Raw genomic sequence first — 22,015 nt, forward strand, 5'->3', positions numbered from 1 at the left:
TCATTATCTACTCAAAGTCATGCCTACTGCACCTCTAAACATTTCATTAAATCCAATGATACAGCAAACACTCCCAAAATAAACTTGGATTGTATTGTAGTTTCACTTAACAGTATATAAAATGCTGTGTTGTGACAGGTATCAATAATTCTTTAATAACATCTAATATCCTGGAGTGCATGGATGGCTCAGTTGCTTAAGCATCTGACTCTTGATTTTGACTCAGGTCATGATCTCATAGTTTTGTGAGTTTAAGCCCCACGTCATGCCCTGCACTGACAGTGCAGAGCCTGCTTGGGATTCTCTCTCCCCCTCTTTCTCTGCCCTTTCCCTGCTGATTCATGTTCCCTCTCTACCCCTCAAAATAAATAAATACAGTCAAAAAATAATATCTAACATCCAGTCCATTTAAAATTTTTGGTATTACTTAAAAACATCTTTTAAAAGGTAGCTTATTTGAATTAAGATCCAAATGAGTTCAGAAATTGATTTGATTACAATATCCCTTAAGTTTCAATCTGTAACAGTCAGCACCCCCACTTACCTTTTCTCTGATGGTATTTGTTTTTGGAAGAAATCAAACTTTCCTGTAAATTTTCCACATTCTGAATGTGACTGATTACATCCTTGAGATTTAGTTAATATGCTATTTTAACATATTTTCTATGAAGTGGCGTTTTAAACCAGAAATCTGATTAGCTTCAAGTTCATTTAGGTGGTGCTGTGTGCTTCTTCTTATATATCAGGTACAATGTGGTGATTTTTGAATTCTATTATTCCTTTTACATTTATTATATGGAATTCTTAAGCTAAGAATGTTCTCTCATCAACTATTTATCTGTCCTGAAATACAATTTGTAGAGAAGAGCCAAGTAGGGCTTGATTATTTCTCTTTATCAGTTTTTAGAATAATGAGTTGGTGAATTTACTATCCCCAAAGCGTACAGATTATTTTTTTTTCCTAGTCTGAGTATAAATTCCAGGATTCTTATATTTGATGAATTTTATTCATTGATGGCATTATTCTTTCTGATGTTCATATTGATTAATCTTAGGTCAGTGGAAGCACCTTTAGTTGGCTCTTAACGTCTTTTTTTCTTTATGGTAAACTTTTAAATTGACATATAAAATGCATGCATAAAGGAGCACAGATTATTGTACAGTTTAGTAGATTTTTACAAAATAAACACATGCATGGAAACAGATGAAGAAACATTACCAGCACCCTGGAGGAGCCCTCTCTTGGCCTCTTCCTTGTCCCTCGCCCCCACCTTTAAGGTTAATCACTTCCGATTCTAACAATAGTCACTGTGACTTTAAACTTTAAGCTTTCAGTTAATAGATTTATACATTATGTATTTTTATTTTTTCTTTTGCCAAACATTATTTCTGAAAATTATACATGCTGCTGCATGTAGCAATAGTTTATTCATTCTTAATGGTTTATGGTACTTTTTTATGGGAATTTGTGATAATTTTTTATGTACTCAATAATTGATGGCATCTGTTTTAGGCTATTACAAATAGTGCTTCTATTAATATTCTTACACATGTAATTTGATGAACAAATGTAAGCATTTCTATTGAGTATATATTTAGGAGTGGCCTTCCAGATCTTAGGAAAGCCAAACAAATTTTCAAATGATTGTAACAGTTTATACTCCCACCAGTAGAGTAGGAGAATCTTATTTTTTCCACATCCTCCCAACATTTGGTATTTTTCAGTTATACCAATCCTGGTACCTTTGTAGTGGTGAATTAATTTGGGGTTTTACTTTGCATTTCCTTGATGGCCAAATGAATTGATAAGCAGCGCTTCATGTTTATTGGCTATTTGCATAACGTGTTTTGTGAAGTATTTGTTTCGTTCTTTACCTTTTTTCTATTATATTTTTGGTTTTTCCCCTTTTTGGTTTGTATGAATTCTTTATACTTTTGGTATCCAAGTCCTTTGTTGGATGTATTTATTGTGGATATCTTCTTGAATTCTGTGGCTTGCCTTTTCACTCCCCTAATGGTGACTTTTGAGGAACAGAAGTTGTTAATTCTAATAAAGCTCAGTTTATCAATTTGCTTACTTTTACAACTGGTGCTTTCTCTGTCCCCTTAGAAGTATTTTTTACCTTAGAGACATGAAGGTACAATCTTATGTTTTCTTCAAAAACTTTGTTGTGTAATCTTTCACACTCATTTTTTTCAATCTAGTGAGAGGAAGGCTTGTTATTTTTTTTTTCAGCAAGAATACTGAGATGATCATACTTTGATCATTATGCTAGAACTTCACTTTTGTCCCCAAAGCACATGGTTATGTATGTGTATGTCTATTTCTGGACACCCTATTTTGGACCTATTTGTCTATACTGTGCTTAGTTAAAAATTGCTTAAGCTCTACAATAGGTCATGATATTGTATATTCTTTTAGCCTTTTCCTTCATTTTCAAGATGGCCTTGGTTATTCTTGGTTCTTCCATTTACATTTTCAAGTACATTTTGGAAATAGTTTGTTCACATTTCATTACATTACAGCAAAGATAACCTACTTTATACACATTGTTCTGCATTTTAATTTTTTCACTTAGTCTATTTTGGAGACTTTTCTTGTTCTTTTTTTGTCCGCTTAATACTCCTTTGTTGGGTATTGCTAACACCTTTCTGGTGTAATCTTTCTGTTTTGAACATAGTAGGCAGATCTACCTACTTAAGACATGAGTTGTTGGGGAAAAACAATGTTTACTTAAGTAAACATTGGGAAACTACCATGACAATACAGTCATTTATATTTGGTGAAATGACTATGATTTGATTAGATTTTTCAGCCCCTGACTATGTGGTTTCAGGAATTCTTGCTTCATTGTAAGAAAAGATGTAGGAAACAAAAGTCTGAGTAAACAGAAGAATTTAGACTAATTCAAATCTACATGATTATTCAAAGCTCAATATATGCACACAAAAATATTAATGCAAGACTTCAGAAATATATTCTTAATAGATTTTTGAGACAATTATAAAAGGCCATCCTAAAAGTGAAAAACCACTTTAAATCCAATGCTGTAGTAGTTAAACATCTGTTTCTAATTAGTTGATTTCAGATAATCTTGTAAAAGTGTATAAAGAATTTATCTTAACAGAAGTAAGATCGTTTAATGCCGGAAATTTTTTATCTCCCCAAAGCAGTGCAATTAATTAGGATTATTGGCAGCGGAATAATAAAAAATCAACCCTGATATTTAATTTAAACCTCCTTGCTTTTGTCTGTTTCCATATCGAACCTACTCTACACAAGCTATAAAGAATGCTTCCTTTTCCTCTCAGCTTACCAGACTCTATTGCAATGTTCATGTGCATCTTTAACCATCTCTCTATAAAGTTTTCCCAGCCTGAACAAAAGGGATGCATTTTATATTTCTCAGACAAAAGGTATTTTATTTTAATTTAATTTTTTAAGATTTATTTATTTTGAGACAGAGAGCATGAGCAGGGAAGGGGCAGAGAGAGAGAGGGAGAGAGAGAGAATCTAAAGCAGGGTCAGCAAGGAGCCTAATACCAGGCTTAAACTCATGAACCATGAGATCATGACCTAAGCTGAGATCAAGTCAGATGCTTAACCAACTAAGCCACCCAGGTGCCCCACAAAGGTATTTTATTTTTATTTTAAAGATAACTGAGAAAGTGTTTGCAAACAGACTGTGAACAGCTTTCTGCTAAATTTTAGACATCAAAGAAGAGATGATGTCCAGGTTGATGATTGCTATTTTCTGAATGTTGATGCCTCTCCCCCTTCAACTCATATATTGGAAACCTAATACCCAGGGTGATGATATTATTTGGTGGGGCCTTTGGAAGATGGTCAGGTTATGAGGGTGGAGCCCTCATGAATGGAAAGAGCATTCTTACAAAGGAGGCCCCAGAGAGCCCCTTAGCCTATTCTATCTCCTAAGGACCCCAGGAGAAGTTGGCAGGCTCCCTGCCTTCACCAGAACTTGGTTGTGCTGCCACCTGATCTTGCTTGTAGCCTCCAGAACTGTGAGCAACAAATGTCTATTGCTTGTAAGCCACCTAGTCTATGGTATTTTGTTATAGCAGCTGGAATGGACTAAGACAATGACATAGGTGAGTCATAACATCCTTCTGTTTAAAAACTCCTTATTTTATAGAAGGAAAGCCCTCTGACAAAGCACAACATATTTCAGTTTTGTTAAAGCAAAAACAACCTTCCTGTGGGTACTTCATGTTTGGGTACTACTTTTTGACTGATTTCATCCTAAATCAGGCCCTGGCCCAGACTCGAGCTGCCCTGCACTCTGAGTGGTTCAATGTTGGTTTTGTTATTCTTTAGGTATGAGCAAGGGGATGGCTGCCATTGAAAAAAGCAATTTGTTATACTCAGACATTCCAAGAGGGGGGGGACACCCCAAAATGGGATGAGGGTGTGGTATATGCACAATGAGGGAAGCCCTGGGGTGGGTGAGGAGGCTGAGGGAGAGAGAGAAAACTGTGGGCAAGTGCCTTTCTTGTGGTTTCCATGAGAAGGAATGAGAAAGGCAGAATGAGCAGGCTTAGGAATTGGTTAGTCTGATTACGTTCAACAAGCTCTTGTGCCTAGAGCCTGTCTCTAGCTGTCTGGCACTTGACCCTGGGATGATTAGGACAGATGAATAGAGGCTTGGAGTGTGAAAGCCCAGTAAAGGATATAGCAGGGTTTGGGCTTCATATTGGTTGGTTTGCATTTGAAAAGCACGCTCACCTGATCCTGGGCAATCTTCCAGGATCAGCAAGGCCCAATGTCAAAGCATCAGACACAGAAAATAGAAGACATGGCAAACACACTGCCATGGTGCAGAGTTCCCTCTCAGAGGAAGGCAAAGGGCTGAACTCTTAGTATACTTACAGCTGTGGAAAAGAAAATCTTCGCAGCTGCCTTATTTCACTCTAGTTTATTGAAAATAGCACCCAGTGATAATGAGAAAATTCACTATTCAATTTCACTTCTGTCCCAACATAGCATCTTAAATCATCGAAGACAGTGTTTTTCCATGTCCTGGGCTACTTTCAGCACTTTTTTCTCTTTTGTGTCAGACCCCATGGTTCCAAGGCAAGCTTCACTCAATAAGGCTAGGTCCTGGGCAGATAGTCCACACACTTTTCATCAGATGCCATTGGCGAATGTTCCTCCTCTTCATCTTCCTCCCCACTTTGTTCTGGTGGCATCCTCCTCCTCATCTTCATCTCTTCCTTCTGTGTCTTCTACCTTCTCTCTGTCTTCTTCCAAGTTTATCTCCTTTAGATGCTCCTGAGTTTGTGACTCCATATGTATTAAAGTCTTCCATTTCTCCCTCTGGTGGGGGTCAAAGTAATACAAATCATTCAGGAGGAACTGGCAGCCACTTGTTTCAATTGAGCAGCTCACTGAACAATAGAGCAGCTCATGCTTCTTGGCCAGCATGGCAGCGGCGTGAGGACTTGGTTCTGTCAGAGGGCTACTGACTTCATCAGAACCATCTTCTTCCTTACCACTGCTTGGGACAGATCATATGTTCAATGCTAATCATCATCCCATCCTTTGTGACCACCTTTTTGATCACATCCAGGGATTTCTGGGTGCTGGCTTCCCCACATTCCTGCTTGTTACCACTTTTAGGCTCTGCCCTTTTTTTTTTTTTTTTTACTTGCCTATGTTTATCTTCTCTGACTTAAGTCCCTTGAGCTGTCCTGCAAACCAGAGGCTCTTTGTGGTGTCGTAAAAGTACAGACCATCCAATAAGTCACCCTCCAGGGTTTCTTCCAATTCCTTACTAGAGACATCCCCTAAAAAGCAGTGTCTGATGATTCATAGCCACCAAAATGCTTGATCTAGCAGTGAGCTAATTTGCCAAGGGATAATCTGAGTACACACCTATTTGCCTTTTTTTCTTCTCAGAATTTAGTCGAGTGTATTTGAATGCACAGTGTGTTTGTCCACCTTTATTGACTGTTTCCAAAAGTCTCCACAGATGATGTGCTCACCTGTGGAGTAGAGCGACAGACGTTTGGCAGCCCATTTCAGGTGTAGGCCCTGTTACTGATGGGGACAGCTTGCTCCACATGAATGTGTCTAGGTTAAAGGCATGCATATCATAGTGATACATGTAATCCCTTGTACCTTCATGAAAAATACCAAAAAGAACTAACTGTGTCTTCCAGGCTACCATGTGATACCCACTTTGACTTAAAAAACCCCTTGTTGTCTTGACTTGCTCTCAGACCTTGGTTCCCAAATGAAGAATCCAAAGAGCTGTGTAGTGGGTAGGGCCAATTCATCTTTCTCAGGACGACCAGAGAACAACACAGTCAATGTTGGTGAAGGTGGGGAACATGTGTTTCTACAGTGTGAGTCTTTTTAGCATCTGGTGTCTGGGAGTGGACTAACAGATCTTCAAGCTCTCCTCTTTCCACAACTCTTGGACATTTTCTTCTCCATCTTAGTGGCTTTGTCTCCTTCTTATCCATCATGTGGGTCCAAAGCCACACAGGGAGACATAAGGAAGGATCTCTGTGTGCAGCCTGCCTGGAAGCAGATCTTCATGGGCACAGTTGTGGTGATGCATTTTTTTTTTAGTGAACATTTTTAAATTTTTAAAAAATATTTATTTATGAGAGAGAGACAGAGCGCAAGTGGGGGAGAGGCAGAGAGAGACACACACACAGAATCTGAAGCAGAATCCTTGATCTGAGCTATCAGCACAGAGCCCGACACGGGGCTTGAACTCATAAACCACAAGATTGTGACCTGAGCCAAAGTCAAATGCTTAACTGACAGAGCCACCCAGGGACCCCTGGTGATGCATTTTTAAGGACAAACTAGAAAATCTGTACCCCTGCCCCCCCTTCCACCCCAACCATAGGCATTTAATAATTTCATATTTTTCACTTTGTTTGGACTTAAAATTGCGTACAATGCTCCTCTGTTTGCCTCAGAATACACAAGAGCAAGCAAAGTAAGTGCTTCTGTAGGTGTGTGTGTACATGTGTGTATATACGTATTATCCAATGTGCAGTCTTTATTCTGTTGCCTGCATAATCTTTATAAACTTCCTCTGTGATGAACTATGCATTTCTATAGAGTGAGGCCTGCCTCTGTCATAATGATTCTGTACAGTATCTACAAGGCCGGTAACAGTGCAGATAGCAATCTAGCTTGGATTTGAAGAATAAATGAACTCAGACAAGACATTTTAGGTTCAAGATGTTGGATTTTAGGCCAGAATGGATTTCCTTAAAACCATGAACTGCACCTTGACAGAAGACCTTTAACTTTATGTAATCACCATGGTAATCTCTGGTTTTTCCTATGATACTTTCTCTTTCTAATATATATCCTGTGAGCTCTTTGGAAGGAAATTGCTAAGAACCCATTTGCTGGTGGTCACTAAAAGATTGCTGTCTGTCAATAGAAAATTTTTTTCTTATATAATACCTAGGAGTTCTGGGTTTCTTTGCTGCTGCTCCATTCATCCTTGTGATAACTGTCAATATTTTTTTAACTCAATCATTTCTCCTATTCTACTGGTATTACTTCTGAAATAATCTATTTTTACTGCTATTGCTGTTCCTATTTATCTCATAGATAGAAGCCATGAGAATGCTATAAAATTACATAATGAAAACAGTTGGATTACATTGGCAAGCAAATGTTTTTTCTCAATGAAGTGCTCTAATTTAATTATTCCATGCTTATCTCCAATTCCTTGTTTCTTGTTCCCATTCATTTTCACCAAACAAATCTCTCCTTTTGGTATGTATGTATTAACATTCTATCTCTACTTTTTGTGACACCTGAATTCGGTAGCTGAAATAAATGTCTGAGATAAAGCTATTTCACCTCTACCTCACCACTCCAGGCTTAGGGGAGGGTGGCGTCAGACTAGCAATATAGAAAATAAATTGAGTTAGCCCTTCCGTGTTATATATATTCATGAGAAAACGTGGCTGTTGAAATGCTGCACAGTTGTGTGTACAGCCGATTGCTCTCGAGAAGAAACCTTGCTGAGTGAGAGCACACACTCCTCTTTCTCCCGGCTTTATTGAAGTGTAATTGGTAAACAATAATTATGTACATCAAGGTGTACAATGTCATGTGTTTTTGTTTTATTTTTAAATGTTTGTTTATTTTGAGAGAGAGAGTGTGTGTGCATGTGTGTGAGCAGGGGAGGGGCAGAGAAAGAGAAAGAGAGAATCCCAAGCAGGCTTTGCACTGTCAGTGTGGAGCCCAGCTTGGGGCTGGATCTCAGGAACTGTGAGATCATGATCTGAGGTGAAAACACCAGTCGACACTGCTTAACCAAATGAGCCACCCAGGCACCCCTATCATGTTTTGATATACATATATACTATGAAGTGATGACCACAATCAAGCTAATTAATAGAGACATCAGCTCACATAGTGGGTGATAAGAACATTTAAGACCTACTCTTAGCACCTTTCAAATATAGAGTACAGTAATATTAGCTATACTCAACATGCCGTATGTTAGACCTCCAGAGCTCACTCATCCTGCATAACTGAAATGTAGGGTGCACTTATTTTAATTTTAATAGATGATAGTATTCACACCTTCCAAGATTCAGTTGCTTTTTTCCTATCTTATGTTTCACGGGTTACCACCTCCGCCAGTCACTCCAGTTTCAGGAATAAGCTGCTGAACAATTGCTCATGCTTTCAAGCTAGATTGTCTCAATTATATCTCAGACTGATTGCCTACCACTTTTTTTCCCAAATAGACTACCAGAATTAATCCCTAAATGTCTTAGATGGCCACTCTTCCTCATTCTTATCTCTAGAAACTTAAATTTCCTAGCCGTCCACTGTTATCCATGTTCTCATCCCCATCCTGCTCTGTTCATCCTTTAATTTTTTTTAAGTTTATTTATTTATTCTGAGAGAGAGACAGATGAAGAGCAAGCAGGGAAGGGGCAGAGAGAAGGAGAGACAGAATCCCAAGCAGGGTCCACACTGTCAGCACAGACTTGATGAGGGGCTTGAACTCAAAAACTGTGAGATAATGACCTGAGCTGAGATCATGAGTTGGTTGCTTAACCAACTGAGCTGCCCAGATGTACCCATCCTTTAACTTGAATCAGTCTCCTCCTCACCTGCTCTGTCCTCCCAAACTCTTCTACCATGCCCTCAGGAACTTATGGTCCATCATTTGACAGATTCCCTTAGAAACTTGGCCTGGTCTCTGACTGCTCCTTTACATTCTTGCCTTGGTAAAACAGCCTGCTCCTGAGGTTACCGATATCTCTGTAGCTTTTCACAGAGAAGCCCATATTCTGCCAATCATGAACCAAGAAGGAGGTGTTAGGGTGGGTGCCGGCCTAATTGCCCATTGCAATGTCTGAATCATTCCTAGTACTTTCTGTAGCAAAAACTAATTCACTTTTGAAGTTTATTTTGCCAGATTATTTCTTGGAAATGCTTTCTTGTCGCTATCATGTTTTAAGCCTCTGTGTCATTTAGGACCAGTAAACCTTACAGTCAGTCTTCCTCTGTACTACTGCATCTATTGAACCATCCGACACCCTGAGCATCTCACTTCCTTGACTTTCTCACGTCCAAGCATCATCCCCTGTAATTGCACAGCCTCTGAAATCTTGATCTCAAGCGTGCTGTATTCTGATAAGCATTCTTAGCTTTCTGTCTCCCTAGCCTCTCTCTTCTAGCCAACAATTCTCCCGGATTATGATCTCTAGTTTATTGACCCACCATTAAGTCATTCAGTTGCAAAATCCCTTTAGTTCACACTCCATAATTCTGTCTAGGTAAACACCCAGCACTGTCTACACTGGACTCTGCCTTTTCTCCAAATAACTGCTTGAGGGAGAAGGCTTTACCTTCCTGACTATTGCAGTTCACATTCTTTGCTTCTTTCCTATTACCTTGTTAGAGATGTCCATTTGCATCAAAAGCAAATATCCTTGGGATGCCTGGGTGGCTCAGATAGTTAAGTGTCTGACTTTGGCTCAGGTCATGATCTCACAGTTCATGAGTTCAAGCCCCACATTGAACTTTGTGCTGACAGCTCAGAGCCTGGAGCCTGCTTTAGATTCTGTGCCTCCTCTCTCTTTCTGTCCCTCCCCTGCTCATGCTCTATCTCTCATGCTCTATCTCTCTCAAAAATAAATAATAAACATTAAAATGAAAAAAAAACAAGTATCTTTAATGTTTGGTGTTCGACCCATTCCAGCCTTCCTAAGGACATCACTTCTGTAAGTATTTTCTCTTTTTCCTGCATCACTAGTATTTCAAATTCTGTTGAATGTCTCCCATAAACATATAAAATATAGTAGCAATGCTTATCTTATAAAAAACCCTCTTTATAAATTTCATGTACCTTTTTATAAAACCATTTTATTCTTCTTAAATAGTAAATCTGGTTAAAATAGTACTCTCTCCTTTCCTCACTTTCTTGATCCATTTTTCCCATTCTTCCAATCTCTCTAGTAAAACTGCTTTTATAAACATGATTTCTGTTATGCCACATCCTGGCATTATTTCTTTATTTTCATTTTATTCAACTTCTCAGTGAACTTAAAATTATTCTTTGAATGCTGCTTCTCTTGACTTTGGTGACATCACTGCTTACTATTTTGTTCTGTTTTATTTTCCTTAAGAAACTGGACTTTCATTTCCTTTTTCCTTGGCTTGTGGAATTATGAACTGTAGACCAAAATCCATTGACAGCCCACTTGAGCTAAAAGATAGGAAGAACAGATATTAATACTCTACTGTTCAGGAGCCCTAGGAGGCAAGAACAGAGAGAATGGACAGTAGACAATGGGCAAAGTGGAAATAATGGCAAAAACTGTTTCATATCTGTTGATTGCCCCAGGCAACCCTCCAGCCTCCAATGCTTTCAAGCTTAGTACTTTCCCAAACTACTCCCAGCTTTCACAACATGGCTTGAGGGGTTTGGAATTTAGGTAGATTGGTTAAGAGTCGCTTACTATAATTTTTTTTTTAAGTTTTACTTAAAATCCCAGTTAGCTAACATACAGTGTAATATTATTTCACGTGTACAGTGTAGTGATTCAACACTTCCATACATCACCCAGTGCTCATCAGGACAGGGGCACTCCTCATTCCCCATCACCTGTTTAACCCATCCCCCCCTCCATTCTGAGGTGATTCCCATTCCTATTTTTTAATTTTGACCACTTTTAAAATTATGGTAACTATAATTTAACTTTTCTCTTAACTATAATTTAAAAAATTAAGTGATTAAAATTATGTCAAAAAATCCCATGACTTGTTGATAGAGAAAGAATAAGACAGTGTTAAGAAATATTCACAAATGAGGGGGACAGTCAGTTAAGCATCTGACTTTGGCTCAGGTCTTGATCTGGCAGTCCATGGGTTTGAGCCCCGCATTGGGTTCTGTGCTGACAGCTCATAGCCTGGAGCCTGCTTCAAATTCTGTGTCCCCCTTTTCTCTCTACCCCTCCCCCACTCATGCTCTGTCTCACTCTGTCTCTCAAAAATAAATAAGTATTAAAAATTTAAAAAATATATTCATGGATGGAATTTATAGGGTGTATTACCTATTCCCAAACCTAGAAGCTTCAGATAACAAAATTTTACTATCTTGCCCGATTTCTGAGGGCCACGAATCTGGATGCAGCTTAACTGGGTGGTTGTGACTCAACATATCTCAGAAGCTATTCAGGATAGTCTGAGTCAGGTGGACTGAAGTTTCATCACAGAGAATTGGGACCTAAACACTAGGCGGGAAGCGAAGGAAAATGTGTGGAGAAATCTAATCTGCTTTCAAGGCTCCTCCAGACTGTGGGAACTGCATGCCAGGTGGAGACCTAAAACCATGTTTGTTTATGAGGACCCATCCCCAGGATCCCTCAGCACCGAGCTTTCTCTTCATTTAGTGTTCACAGTGTATGCCTGTCTCTGAATCATGAAGATCCACAATCCTTTATCTGTAGTTCTGAAGCCCCAAAGCTCTCAGATAGAAAGCTTGTTTTGTTTTATTGTTCTTATTTTATACCAATATTATATTAGTAATATCTGTACCAATATCATGTTAGTAATCAAAAGTAATGACTTACATGTTTCGGTATAAACTAAAGATAACAGAGTTTAATGATAGGTAACTTTGCATGAAGAGAGAATTATACAATATGATTTTATAAGATTCCAAATGTAAGAGAAATAATAAAAGAGGAAACACAATACCATCAGTTTATTAAAGCAGAAGCCCCAAACAAGCATTAGAATTGAACTATCAACATCCCCTCAAAATAGAAAGTTTTAAAATCTCATTTAGTGAGAAACCTGATTTGAACAGACATGAAGCCATTCATGTTTAAATTCATGTTTAAATCCACTAAATGTGTCTTTCCACACATTTTGCTGCAGAATATTAAGAGTTTGGTTATGTAGTGCCACCCCAGACCTGACTAGGTGTATATGCACCGTATTGCCTTTCTAAAACTCAAAACATTTCAAGACCAATCTATCTGGCCCCAAGTATTTAGGAAAAGGGGGCTGTAAAATCTTATAATGATGGTGATTAACCATTATAAATGCTCTCATACTATTATATCGCTACTGCTTTACAGAAGACGCAGCCCAGACCCAGGGACTATCTGATTTTCTCTCATCTGTGGTCCCAGATGAAGGCAGGGCAGACATTAGATCCAGATCATTTGGTTCCATAAGTCCTGGTATACAGTGTTTGTCATGTGGATTATAAGCAGGGACTCTTTCATTTTTCTGCTAAGATGGAGTCCATGGTTGGCATTGCCCTTAGCATTAGTGTTTTAACAAGTCTTTCATAAAAGGTAGAATTTATACCACAATACTTTAAAAAGTCTGACTTAAAAGAGCCACCAGGGGTTTTGTGGACAGATGAATCTCTGGTCCAGTTCCAGATCTGCAATTCACAGTCTCATTTACCTTGGGCAAGTCACTTAGATTCTCAGTGCTTTGGCTTGCTTATCTGTAAAAATGAGAGAAACCATCAAAATCTTAAAAAAGGAGATTAGAACAATTGAAGGAGAAAATACATACAAAGCACACTTAACATACATTCACAAATGGTTATTAGAAGAGCTCTACTGATGAACTCAGTAGATAAAAATTGAATTCCTAAAACAGGAAAGCTGAGATCTATAATAATTTTCCTACAGAAAGATTCATTGTTTTATTGAGAATAAGTTTTTAAGTTTGTTCATTTAACATTATACTTATTTTTGGTAGCATTGCCTGATTTAGGATCTTCAGAGACAACCTAGGGATTAACATCTTTGCAAAGATCCCACGGTGGAGCGATAGTCATTTCTGTGTATCTTCCCCTCATTCTCATCACCTTCTCTCCCTGTGCTTTCTTATCCCTCCCTCAAACTGAGATGTCTTCCTGAACCAACCTAGGAGAAATATAAAAGGAAGGGGAAGGGAAAGGTCAAAGGAAAACAGAACGGAGGAGGAGGGCAGGTTGGAGAAACAGCAGGGTCTCCGTTAGGTGCCATGCAGGACTGTTCACAGTCAGCCTGCAGCCCTTCTAGTCACTCTTCTCTGTGGACCCCAGGTCATCCGGGGCTGCTGCAGACACAGCGCTGTCTGCCTGGGAATACTGGCCAATGGGCACCTCCCTTGTTTTCACTGGGGCAGGAACCTTAGCCAGCCCTCATTTCTCCTGTTCTAGTTGCTAACCGGCATGGTCCTGGCACTTTATTCCACTTAGAACATGGAAACCCGCTCTAGTTTTGAAGGTGTACTTCCCAATTGTTTTTTAATCGCCAATGTCTAGGGTACTTGGGACCTCAGAGCATGAGAGCCGTTTCCAAGTTTGTGTTAACCTCATCCCAAACAATACTCTCTCTGCGCCTTCCCTCACCCTAGGTGTGTGCTCTTCCACTGGCTTCTCTTTGTCGCCTGTGCCAAACCTTTCTTCTTCAGAATCCTCTTTCCTCAGTGCATCCTTGAACAGAGGGAGAGGGAGGGGGAGGGGAGGGGGAGGAAAGGGGGAGAGGGAGGAGGAGGGGGAAAAGGAAAAGTGAGTGGGAAAGCCCAGGCTTTGTGACTTACCAAGGATTTTTGTCAAAGATGAAAGTATCAAAATGTACCAGACAGAAATGGAAAATTGTGCTTTAAAGTAGGAACACATGTTTTACTTTAGAAAAGTAAAAATTGCAACGGATTGCTTTCTTCTGTTGTATTCTCTCCCCCTTTCTTGATTTTTACTTGGAGCCAACATAAAATAAAAGGGTTGGGATCTATTCCTCTACTATGCTATGCTCTCTATTGCCTTTCTAAAGCTTGAAAACCCCAGAATTCCAAATCTGACCTCAGATATTTAGGGTAAGTACCTGCAGCGCCACCATGATTCTAATTGCCTCCTCACTGCCCTTCCCCTTCCACCCTTGCTGCCCCTCAGTTTATTCTAATGCTGCAGCTAGAGTGACAGTTAGAATCTAAGTCAATTCAAACTACTCCTCTGCTCAAAGCCCTCCAGTAAGTCCTCCTTTCAGAGGCCCACAGAGGCCTCTATGACCTGCCCCTGCCATGCCCCTGCCACGTTGACATCACCCTGCTGGCTTCCTTGCTGTTCCCGGAACAGCCCTGGGATGTACATTATACTCCTACCTCAGGGCCTTTGCACTTGCTCTTTCCTCCAGATTACTGAAGTCAAGCTCCCTCATATAGGTCAGTCTTTACTCAAATGGTACCTTCTAAGTGAGACTTCCACTGATAATCTTTTCTAAAATTACATCTTCCTCCAATATTTCTTTACCCCTCCTCTAGCAGTTAAAACTTATCTTAGGGATATAAGTGTTTTGGGTTGTTGTTTTTTTTTCCTCTTTGGACATCAAGAAACTTGCCTTCAATATCTTTGGCCTGTAGTCTGAAATTATTACCTCAGGAGTTTTAAGTGGAACTCTCATTCATATTTAAGAGTCAGTGCTAAAGTACAGATACCATGCTATTACATGTGAACTCATACCTCAAGGTTAAAAGTAAAATGAATAAACTTTTTTGTTTTAAATTCTTTTCTAGGATCTTTGTCAATTATTCTGCATCTCTGCATTCAGGAGAAATCCCTTTGTAATCACTTCTCATTTATCCAACAGGGTGGACTAAGCGCCCAAGCTTTTGTTCGTGTGGAAATAGAGGATGTGAATGATAATGAACCTGTCTTTAACCCATCAACCTACGTGATGAGCATTAGCGGCCAGACCCAGCCAGGCACTGAGATCATCAGTGTTCTTGCTACTGACAGAGATTCTGGGATATATGGAACAGTGGCCTATGAACTCATTCCTGGAGACCTGTCGTCCCTTTTCACCATCGACTCCACTACAGGTATGTGATCTTGGAACAGTTTTCCTCTGAAACCAACAGCTTCTGCATAACAGCCAGGAAATTGGCAAAAGCGATTTTTTATTAACAGGGATACTGCAGGGACTCAGTTCACCTTCCAGAAGGTAGCAAGGTATATTGTGAAGATCCAAGACTTCGTGGTTAGATGACACTCGGGTGGGAGTTCAAGCCTTGTTTCCAATTGGTCTTGTGATCTTTATTGGCCTCAGTCTCTTTACTTTACAAGTAGTGCTATTAATCCCCATGTTGCAAGGTTTTGTGAGCATTAAAGGCAGTCAATTATGAGAAACAGCTGGCCAATAGTCTTTATTTTGCAAATGTTCATTCACTCCATTCATATGACTTTACCATCTAGGATGATTTCCATCATTTCAATGTATTAATAAATAATATTAGTCCAAAGAGCATTGCACAGACATCCAAAGTAGATCCCTTTCTTCCACTGGGTTTGGCATTCCTTAGTCTCTTGGGTCTTGGCTTCCTTGTTTTTAAAACAGTACCTCAAGTTTTACTTAATTATCTAATACAGTAATTGCATCTGCCAGAAAAGTGCAGTGGGTAAACTGAGTCTTCTAGAGATAATCAAAAGAAAGGAAATTATCATCCTGTTATTGGTTTATTGTTAAGAAAGTAATGTGAAATTAGGTGATTAACTAGTTGTTACATAACCTTCTAATTTCTGTATAAGTCTAATTACATGAAATAGAAGTTGGGATTTTGATTTTTTACTTTGCTTTTCTGTTTGGAGTGTAATTGTAACTACTGTAGTGTAAATGATGGAAGATAATTGCATATGTTAAAAAAATAAATAAATAAACAGAAAAAAAAACAAACAAAAAAGAAAATAGGAAATTTCAAGTACACTATATTACATTGTAATGCTTCTCAGTAGAGATGTTCTGGTCCCAAAATGATGCAGGAAAAAAAAAAGAACTTTTTTTTTTTCTCTCTCACAGTTTTCCTTCTTTTAAAATTTTTTAAAATCTTATTTTATTTTACTGTAGTAAGAACACTTATCGTGGGCTCTGCCGCCTTCATAGACCTTTAAGTGTATGATGCATTATTGTTGACTCCAGGTACAATGTACAGCATATCTGTAGAACTTATTCATCTTGCTTAATTGAAACTTTATACCCATTGAGTGGCAATTTCCCATTTCTCTCTCCTTGCTGGCTTCTTGCAACCACCATTCCACTCTTTGATTTTATGACTCTATTTTAGAGACCTCATTTAAGTGGGATAATGCAGTATTTATGCTTCTGTTACTGGCTTCATTCACTCAACATAGTGTCTTCTAGGCTCATCCATGTTTTTGCATGTTGCAGGACTTCCTTCTGTTTCAAGGCTGAATAATATTCCATTGTATGCATATACCACATTTTTTATCCATTCATCTACAGATAGAATGTAGGTTGTTTCCACAGCTTGGCTGCTGTGAACATACTTCAGTGATCATGGAAGTGCAGATATCTCTTTGAGATTATATTTCTTTTTTTTTTAATTGCTCATTTATTGATTTTTGAGAGAGAGAGAGCAAGCAGGGGAGGAGCAGAGAGAGAAGGAAAGAGAGAATCTCAAGCAGGCTCTGTGCTGACAGTGCAGAGCCTCACTTGGGGCTCAAGCTCACAAATTGTGAGATTATGACCTGAGCTGAAATGAAAGAGTTGGATGCTTAACCTACTGAGCCACCCAGGCGCCCCAAGATTATACTTCTTCTTAAAGCACCTGACCTGAGCATGAGTAGAATGTGTTTTATTGTGATGATGATCATGTCAGGTGCTACAATAGGCATTTGTTTCCTACAAAAGCAACACACACTGATTTGGTGTTCGTGATTAATTTTAGTCTCTGTACGCGGTCTTTTTTTTCGATCTTCACAATACCCTTTGCAACAACCGTATTCATTAGCAACAAACAGTAACTTACACAGGAAATCTACTCTACCAAATGAGCGTGGCTTCTCACCCCAGGCCCGGTAAGGGGAGAGTCATTGCTTCTTGCTTGGAAGGTGTACTTACTTCCACTGGCTGGGGAATTAGTTGTTTACAATGGCAGTCTTAATAAGGTAGAACTTTCCTTGCTCAAAATAATACACTGACATGGATCCTTTAACATTTCAAAGATCAGAAGAATTTTTTTTAGGAAATTGCTTATCTTGGCTTTTTCAAAATTCATCTGAACTGTTTGTCAAATTGTCAGGCCCTCTAGGACACTAGCATTGCCAAAAATATATAGGTCAGACAGTGATCAGGGCACAGGATCGAAAAACATTTAGTAGATGTTTTTAAAAGACATCAACATATTCATCGTCTGGTTTCCCCTGGAAGGTCTTGAAGAATGAGCTGTACTGTGTTCTGTTTTTAGAAGAGATCTCTTGTTGCTGCACTGGCTTCAGTAAGCCACAGGCTTCCATTCCTGGCACAGGCCAAAAGACAAATGCCATTGCTAATCAAGAAGAGCGCTTTGTGTGGGTCATTATCTAGGAAAGTATCATGGTATTTTTTTTTTAAAGCAAAGACCAAATTCGTAATGGAAGTAGCCTTGGGTTATTATTGTTGGCAGTTTTGATGCCAGTTCATTTAGGATGAAGATGTTTTTCTAACAGTGCTTAGAATTTGGTTGCACTTAATCACAATTCATGAGAAATTCACGAGGCCCGTTAATGCTTTACTTTAACCTTTAGAAGAGAATCAAACAGCATCACAACTAGCTATTGGGAAAAATTGCCTAGTGAACAGGCGGTCTTAGTCTTCAATTTGAACAGCTGAATTCAAGTTCATATGTTGGCCGACCGCAACTCTGAATACATTTTCTATATTGTACATAATAGTTAGGCTTCTAGACCATGCCATCAAAGCTAATTTAGTTGTCGATGTCCTTAAAGAGTAGAACAAGGAGCTGTGTTTTCCTCTTCTGAATCTATTTTTTAGTTGTAACCTATAAAAAGTTGGACTTTCTTGCTTCGGCCATTAGGTCTGTCTTTACAGAGGCTGCCTGTATAAATACAGGGTCAAGAGGTTGCTTCTATCAATATATATTTGTAAGATGAATGAACAAATGAGATCTTGGAATCATTGAAAAGTGATTTAAATCCTTATTACACATTCTTAAGAAACTTCCAGAAAGTGTCATTGATAACACAGAACAAAACTTCTCTTAAGAATCCTCTCTCCCTGTCCCAGTGTCATAGGTAATGCTGTGGCCTCCTCAAAATTCTCTCAAATTCTTTCCAGCCTCTCTGCACTAGCTAGCACTTTTCTAGATACATATGCTAACTATGCTAAGTATATTTGTATTTATATGTAGTTATATATGTAGCATTATATAGTTACATAGACGTCTAGCTGTATAGTTTTACATATATGAGAAAGATATGGAAAATTGATGAGCTGATTTCTATATTGTCATCTCTTACTGAATCACTCTAAAAATCTCTCTTAGACATCCATTCATTTGCTCATGGGTTGATGCTTTCTCTATCAGACATGCTATTTTAGAAGTTTCCATGCTTTGTGCTATAGGCTCATGATTTTCCTGAAGACAGGAGATTTCCCATTGATCTGTTTGTATCACAACCAAGACTCATGCTTTAAAAATAGAGCTCTTTGACTTTCTGTGTTCATCTGGTAAGAAAAATGTTTTGGAGAAAACTGGAAGGGGATGTGGTGATGTCATGGCTGTTTTCTCTTGTGGGTTTATCTTCCTGTTCTGTTTCTGGTTTTCTAAGTTTGTTGTTGGTTCAAAGCACATTTTTGTAAAACGTGCTTCGGCACCAGAAGAGAGATAGTGAGCTGAGCCTTCATTTCTCTTACTTTCCATTAGCTGGGTTCCTTTGATGTGGGCACAAGTCCGACAACACTGTTTTGAGTTTTAAAAGAAGGAAACTTGAGAGTCATATTTATTAATAGCTCTTTTTACGTTTTTAATCCCATTTTATGAATTGTATGTAGATTTTTTTCCTACATTGTTTGAAGTATTCTCTTCAGTAGCATGAAAAGAGTAGTTTTTTAGCTTTTGTGTTTGTTCTATTTATTTAGTAACCTTACACTGAAGCAAACATTACTGCTAACTCAGATTATTTTAAGGTGTCAGATTGAAAACATTCATGTTGGTCGTTTACAGCAATCTAACTTCCTCTTTGCTAAGGCTACCTTCGATTAAATTCTTCTGGTTTACCTTTTTTACAGAAGCAAGTCAATGATGTAAAGAAAAGTCAGTTAAAGTTCTAAAGAGTGTAGCTCATCTGTTCAAGGCAGAAAATGGAAGCAAGTTCATTTTCTCAAGATCTATTTATTCATGGGACACCCGAGTGGCTCAGTCAGTTAAGCTTCCAGCTCTTGGTGGTGGCTTAGGTCATGATCTCACAGTTCATGAGTTCAAGCCCCGTGTTAGGCTCTGTACTGACAGTGTGAGGCCTACTTGGGATTCTGTCTCTCTCTCTGCTTCTCTCCCACTTGCACATGCTCAAACTTTCTATTTCTCTCAAAACAAGTAAACATTTTCCAAAAAAAGTTTTTAAAAAAAGACATTTATTCAACACCTATTATGCACTAAGCACTGTTTTCGGTATTTGGGATACATCAGTGAGGGAGAAAGATAAAAATTCCTGTTCCTGTTCTCATAGAGCTTACAACAACAGCTTATGTTGTCCTGCCTATTGTCTGTTCTGTGTTTAGTTGTGGTGTACACACAATCCGAGTTTAGCATGACAGGAGGACAAGTAATTAAAAGGGTAACTGAGTGAGTGAAACTGCCACACAAAGGCAGCTGTGCCTCTGTGTTTGGTTGCAATCTTTTGTTTGTATGGGGTGTGTGGGTTTTAATATGGACTGTAAGTAATGCAGCACAGACTCTGTTTTTCTTTATTTCAAGGGCAAATCTTTTTCTAATATGAGTGTTAGGCTCACATTTCATATCATGTAATGATTCTCATAATTCTTCATGATTGCCACTTTCCTACATTTAGAGCACTCTGATGTGTAGCTAATAAATTAAAACCACATCTCATTTCATAAAGGACGTGAACCTACTTTTGCTTTAAAAAAAATGACTTCCTTTTATTTGTAAGACAGAGACTAAAATTAATCACGAACACCAAATCAGTGTGTGTTGCCTTTGTAGGAAACAAAAGCATATTAGAGGGTTTTCCTAATAATTTTTCTAGTGTAAGATCACAGACTCTTGGGGATGGAAGGGACTTCCCAAATCAGCTCCCTTATGTAGCAGAGGAAGAAATTGAGGCTGACAGGGATTCGGTGACTTGCCTAAGGATACACAGTTTGTATGTGGCAGACTTGGACATAAACCCTCTCTTGGATCCATTGTCAGTTCCTATTTTGATCTGTCTCAGATGATCACACCTTTCAGTATCTTTTCCATATATTGCCTCTATGAGCCTTACATCAGCTTAAGACAGAAACAAAGTAGATGCTTTTGTGCCCATCTGCAAAGAAGAGAATAAAGACCCTATGAGTCTCAGTGACTTGCTGAGGGATGTAGTCACAAACCTGACACTTGAATTTACTTTTCAGACTTACATTTCAAGGCTCTTTCCATTATTATGCCTTTTTCCCCCTTTTAAACTAAACTCAAAGCTAAGATAAATATAGGTTTCATTGTCTCAACTAAATAAGAGAAAAATGGTCTCTCCCTGTGACTCCTTGTATAAGCCTATTTGAGACACCAAATTATCTCTTGATGTATTTGCTCTTTTCAATTGAATACATAGAATTCAGCAGCATCTTCTAAAATGGGTATGTTTTCCTAAAATTCCTCTCATTGTCGATATGAGACAGAATTTTCAGTCTGTTCCATTCCTTTTAGCCATTACAACTTAGTAACCCTGATTTGTGTGTGAAATAAAAAGCATAATGTCGCCTATTTATTGAATAAGTTTCTATGTTCTCACCAACTGAATATAGGGAAGACATCATAAATACTAATGACCAATAAGGAATTGGTATTGACATCTCATGATTTTTGATCTGTCTCTGTTTTTGAGAAAACTACACTTATAGACTCCATGTTTGGTAATGGTCATGATTTTGTGCTTGTTTCTGTTCTTAACTATCCCATAGCTTACAAGTTTAGCATGGCCCCCAGATTATTTTGTAACTATGAAGGACCACCTTGGTTGAGGATCTCATCTTTTTCAGAAGATTGGTTTCTGACAGTCAGTATTGCTTCATTAGTAGAATCATATGTATACTAGATTTTAATTACAAGAGGACTTTTGTCTTTAAGTTGTTTGTTTGTTTTTTTAGAGACAGAGTGCAAGCAGAGGAGAGACAGAGAGACACACACACACACAGAATCTGAAGCAGGCTCCAAGCTCTTAGCTGTCCACACAGAGCCTGACACAGGGCTCGAACTCATGAACCATGAGGTCATGACCTGAGCCGAAGTTGGGTGCTTAATTGACTGAGCCACCCAGGCATCTTTAAGTTCTTTAATTAGTCTGTCAATTAAAATATTTTATCCCAACACTTTCCTCTATTTAAATAAAAAGTGATAAGGTAAAGAACATTGGCAAACATTATGGTGCATTATAATTGGTATGTACAAATCCAAGCACTCTGTAAGTCAAGCATAAAATAACTAGTGTTCATTATTAACCAGTAAATGAATCATTGTCTATTTTTTTTA

General features: G+C 38.5%; 1 protein-coding gene and 1 pseudogene across 1 annotated transcript in view; one reads left to right on the forward strand and one right to left on the reverse strand.

The window, feature by feature from the left end:
- Positions 1-22,015, forward strand: part of DCHS2 (dachsous cadherin-related 2) — a 130,631-nt gene that overhangs the window by 4,873 nt on the left and 103,743 nt on the right. The window contains 2 exon segments of the mRNA XM_029950767.1: positions 6,307-6,342; positions 15,121-15,352. Coding sequence (XP_029806627.1) covers positions 6,307-6,342; positions 15,121-15,352 — 268 coding nt within the window.
- On the reverse strand, positions 5,012-6,263 carry LOC115286601 (annotated as a pseudogene).

Source organism: Suricata suricatta, chromosome 1 (genome assembly GCF_006229205.1).
Source record: "Suricata suricatta isolate VVHF042 chromosome 1, meerkat_22Aug2017_6uvM2_HiC, whole genome shotgun sequence".
NCBI classification, from domain to species: domain Eukaryota; kingdom Metazoa; phylum Chordata; class Mammalia; order Carnivora; family Herpestidae; genus Suricata; species Suricata suricatta.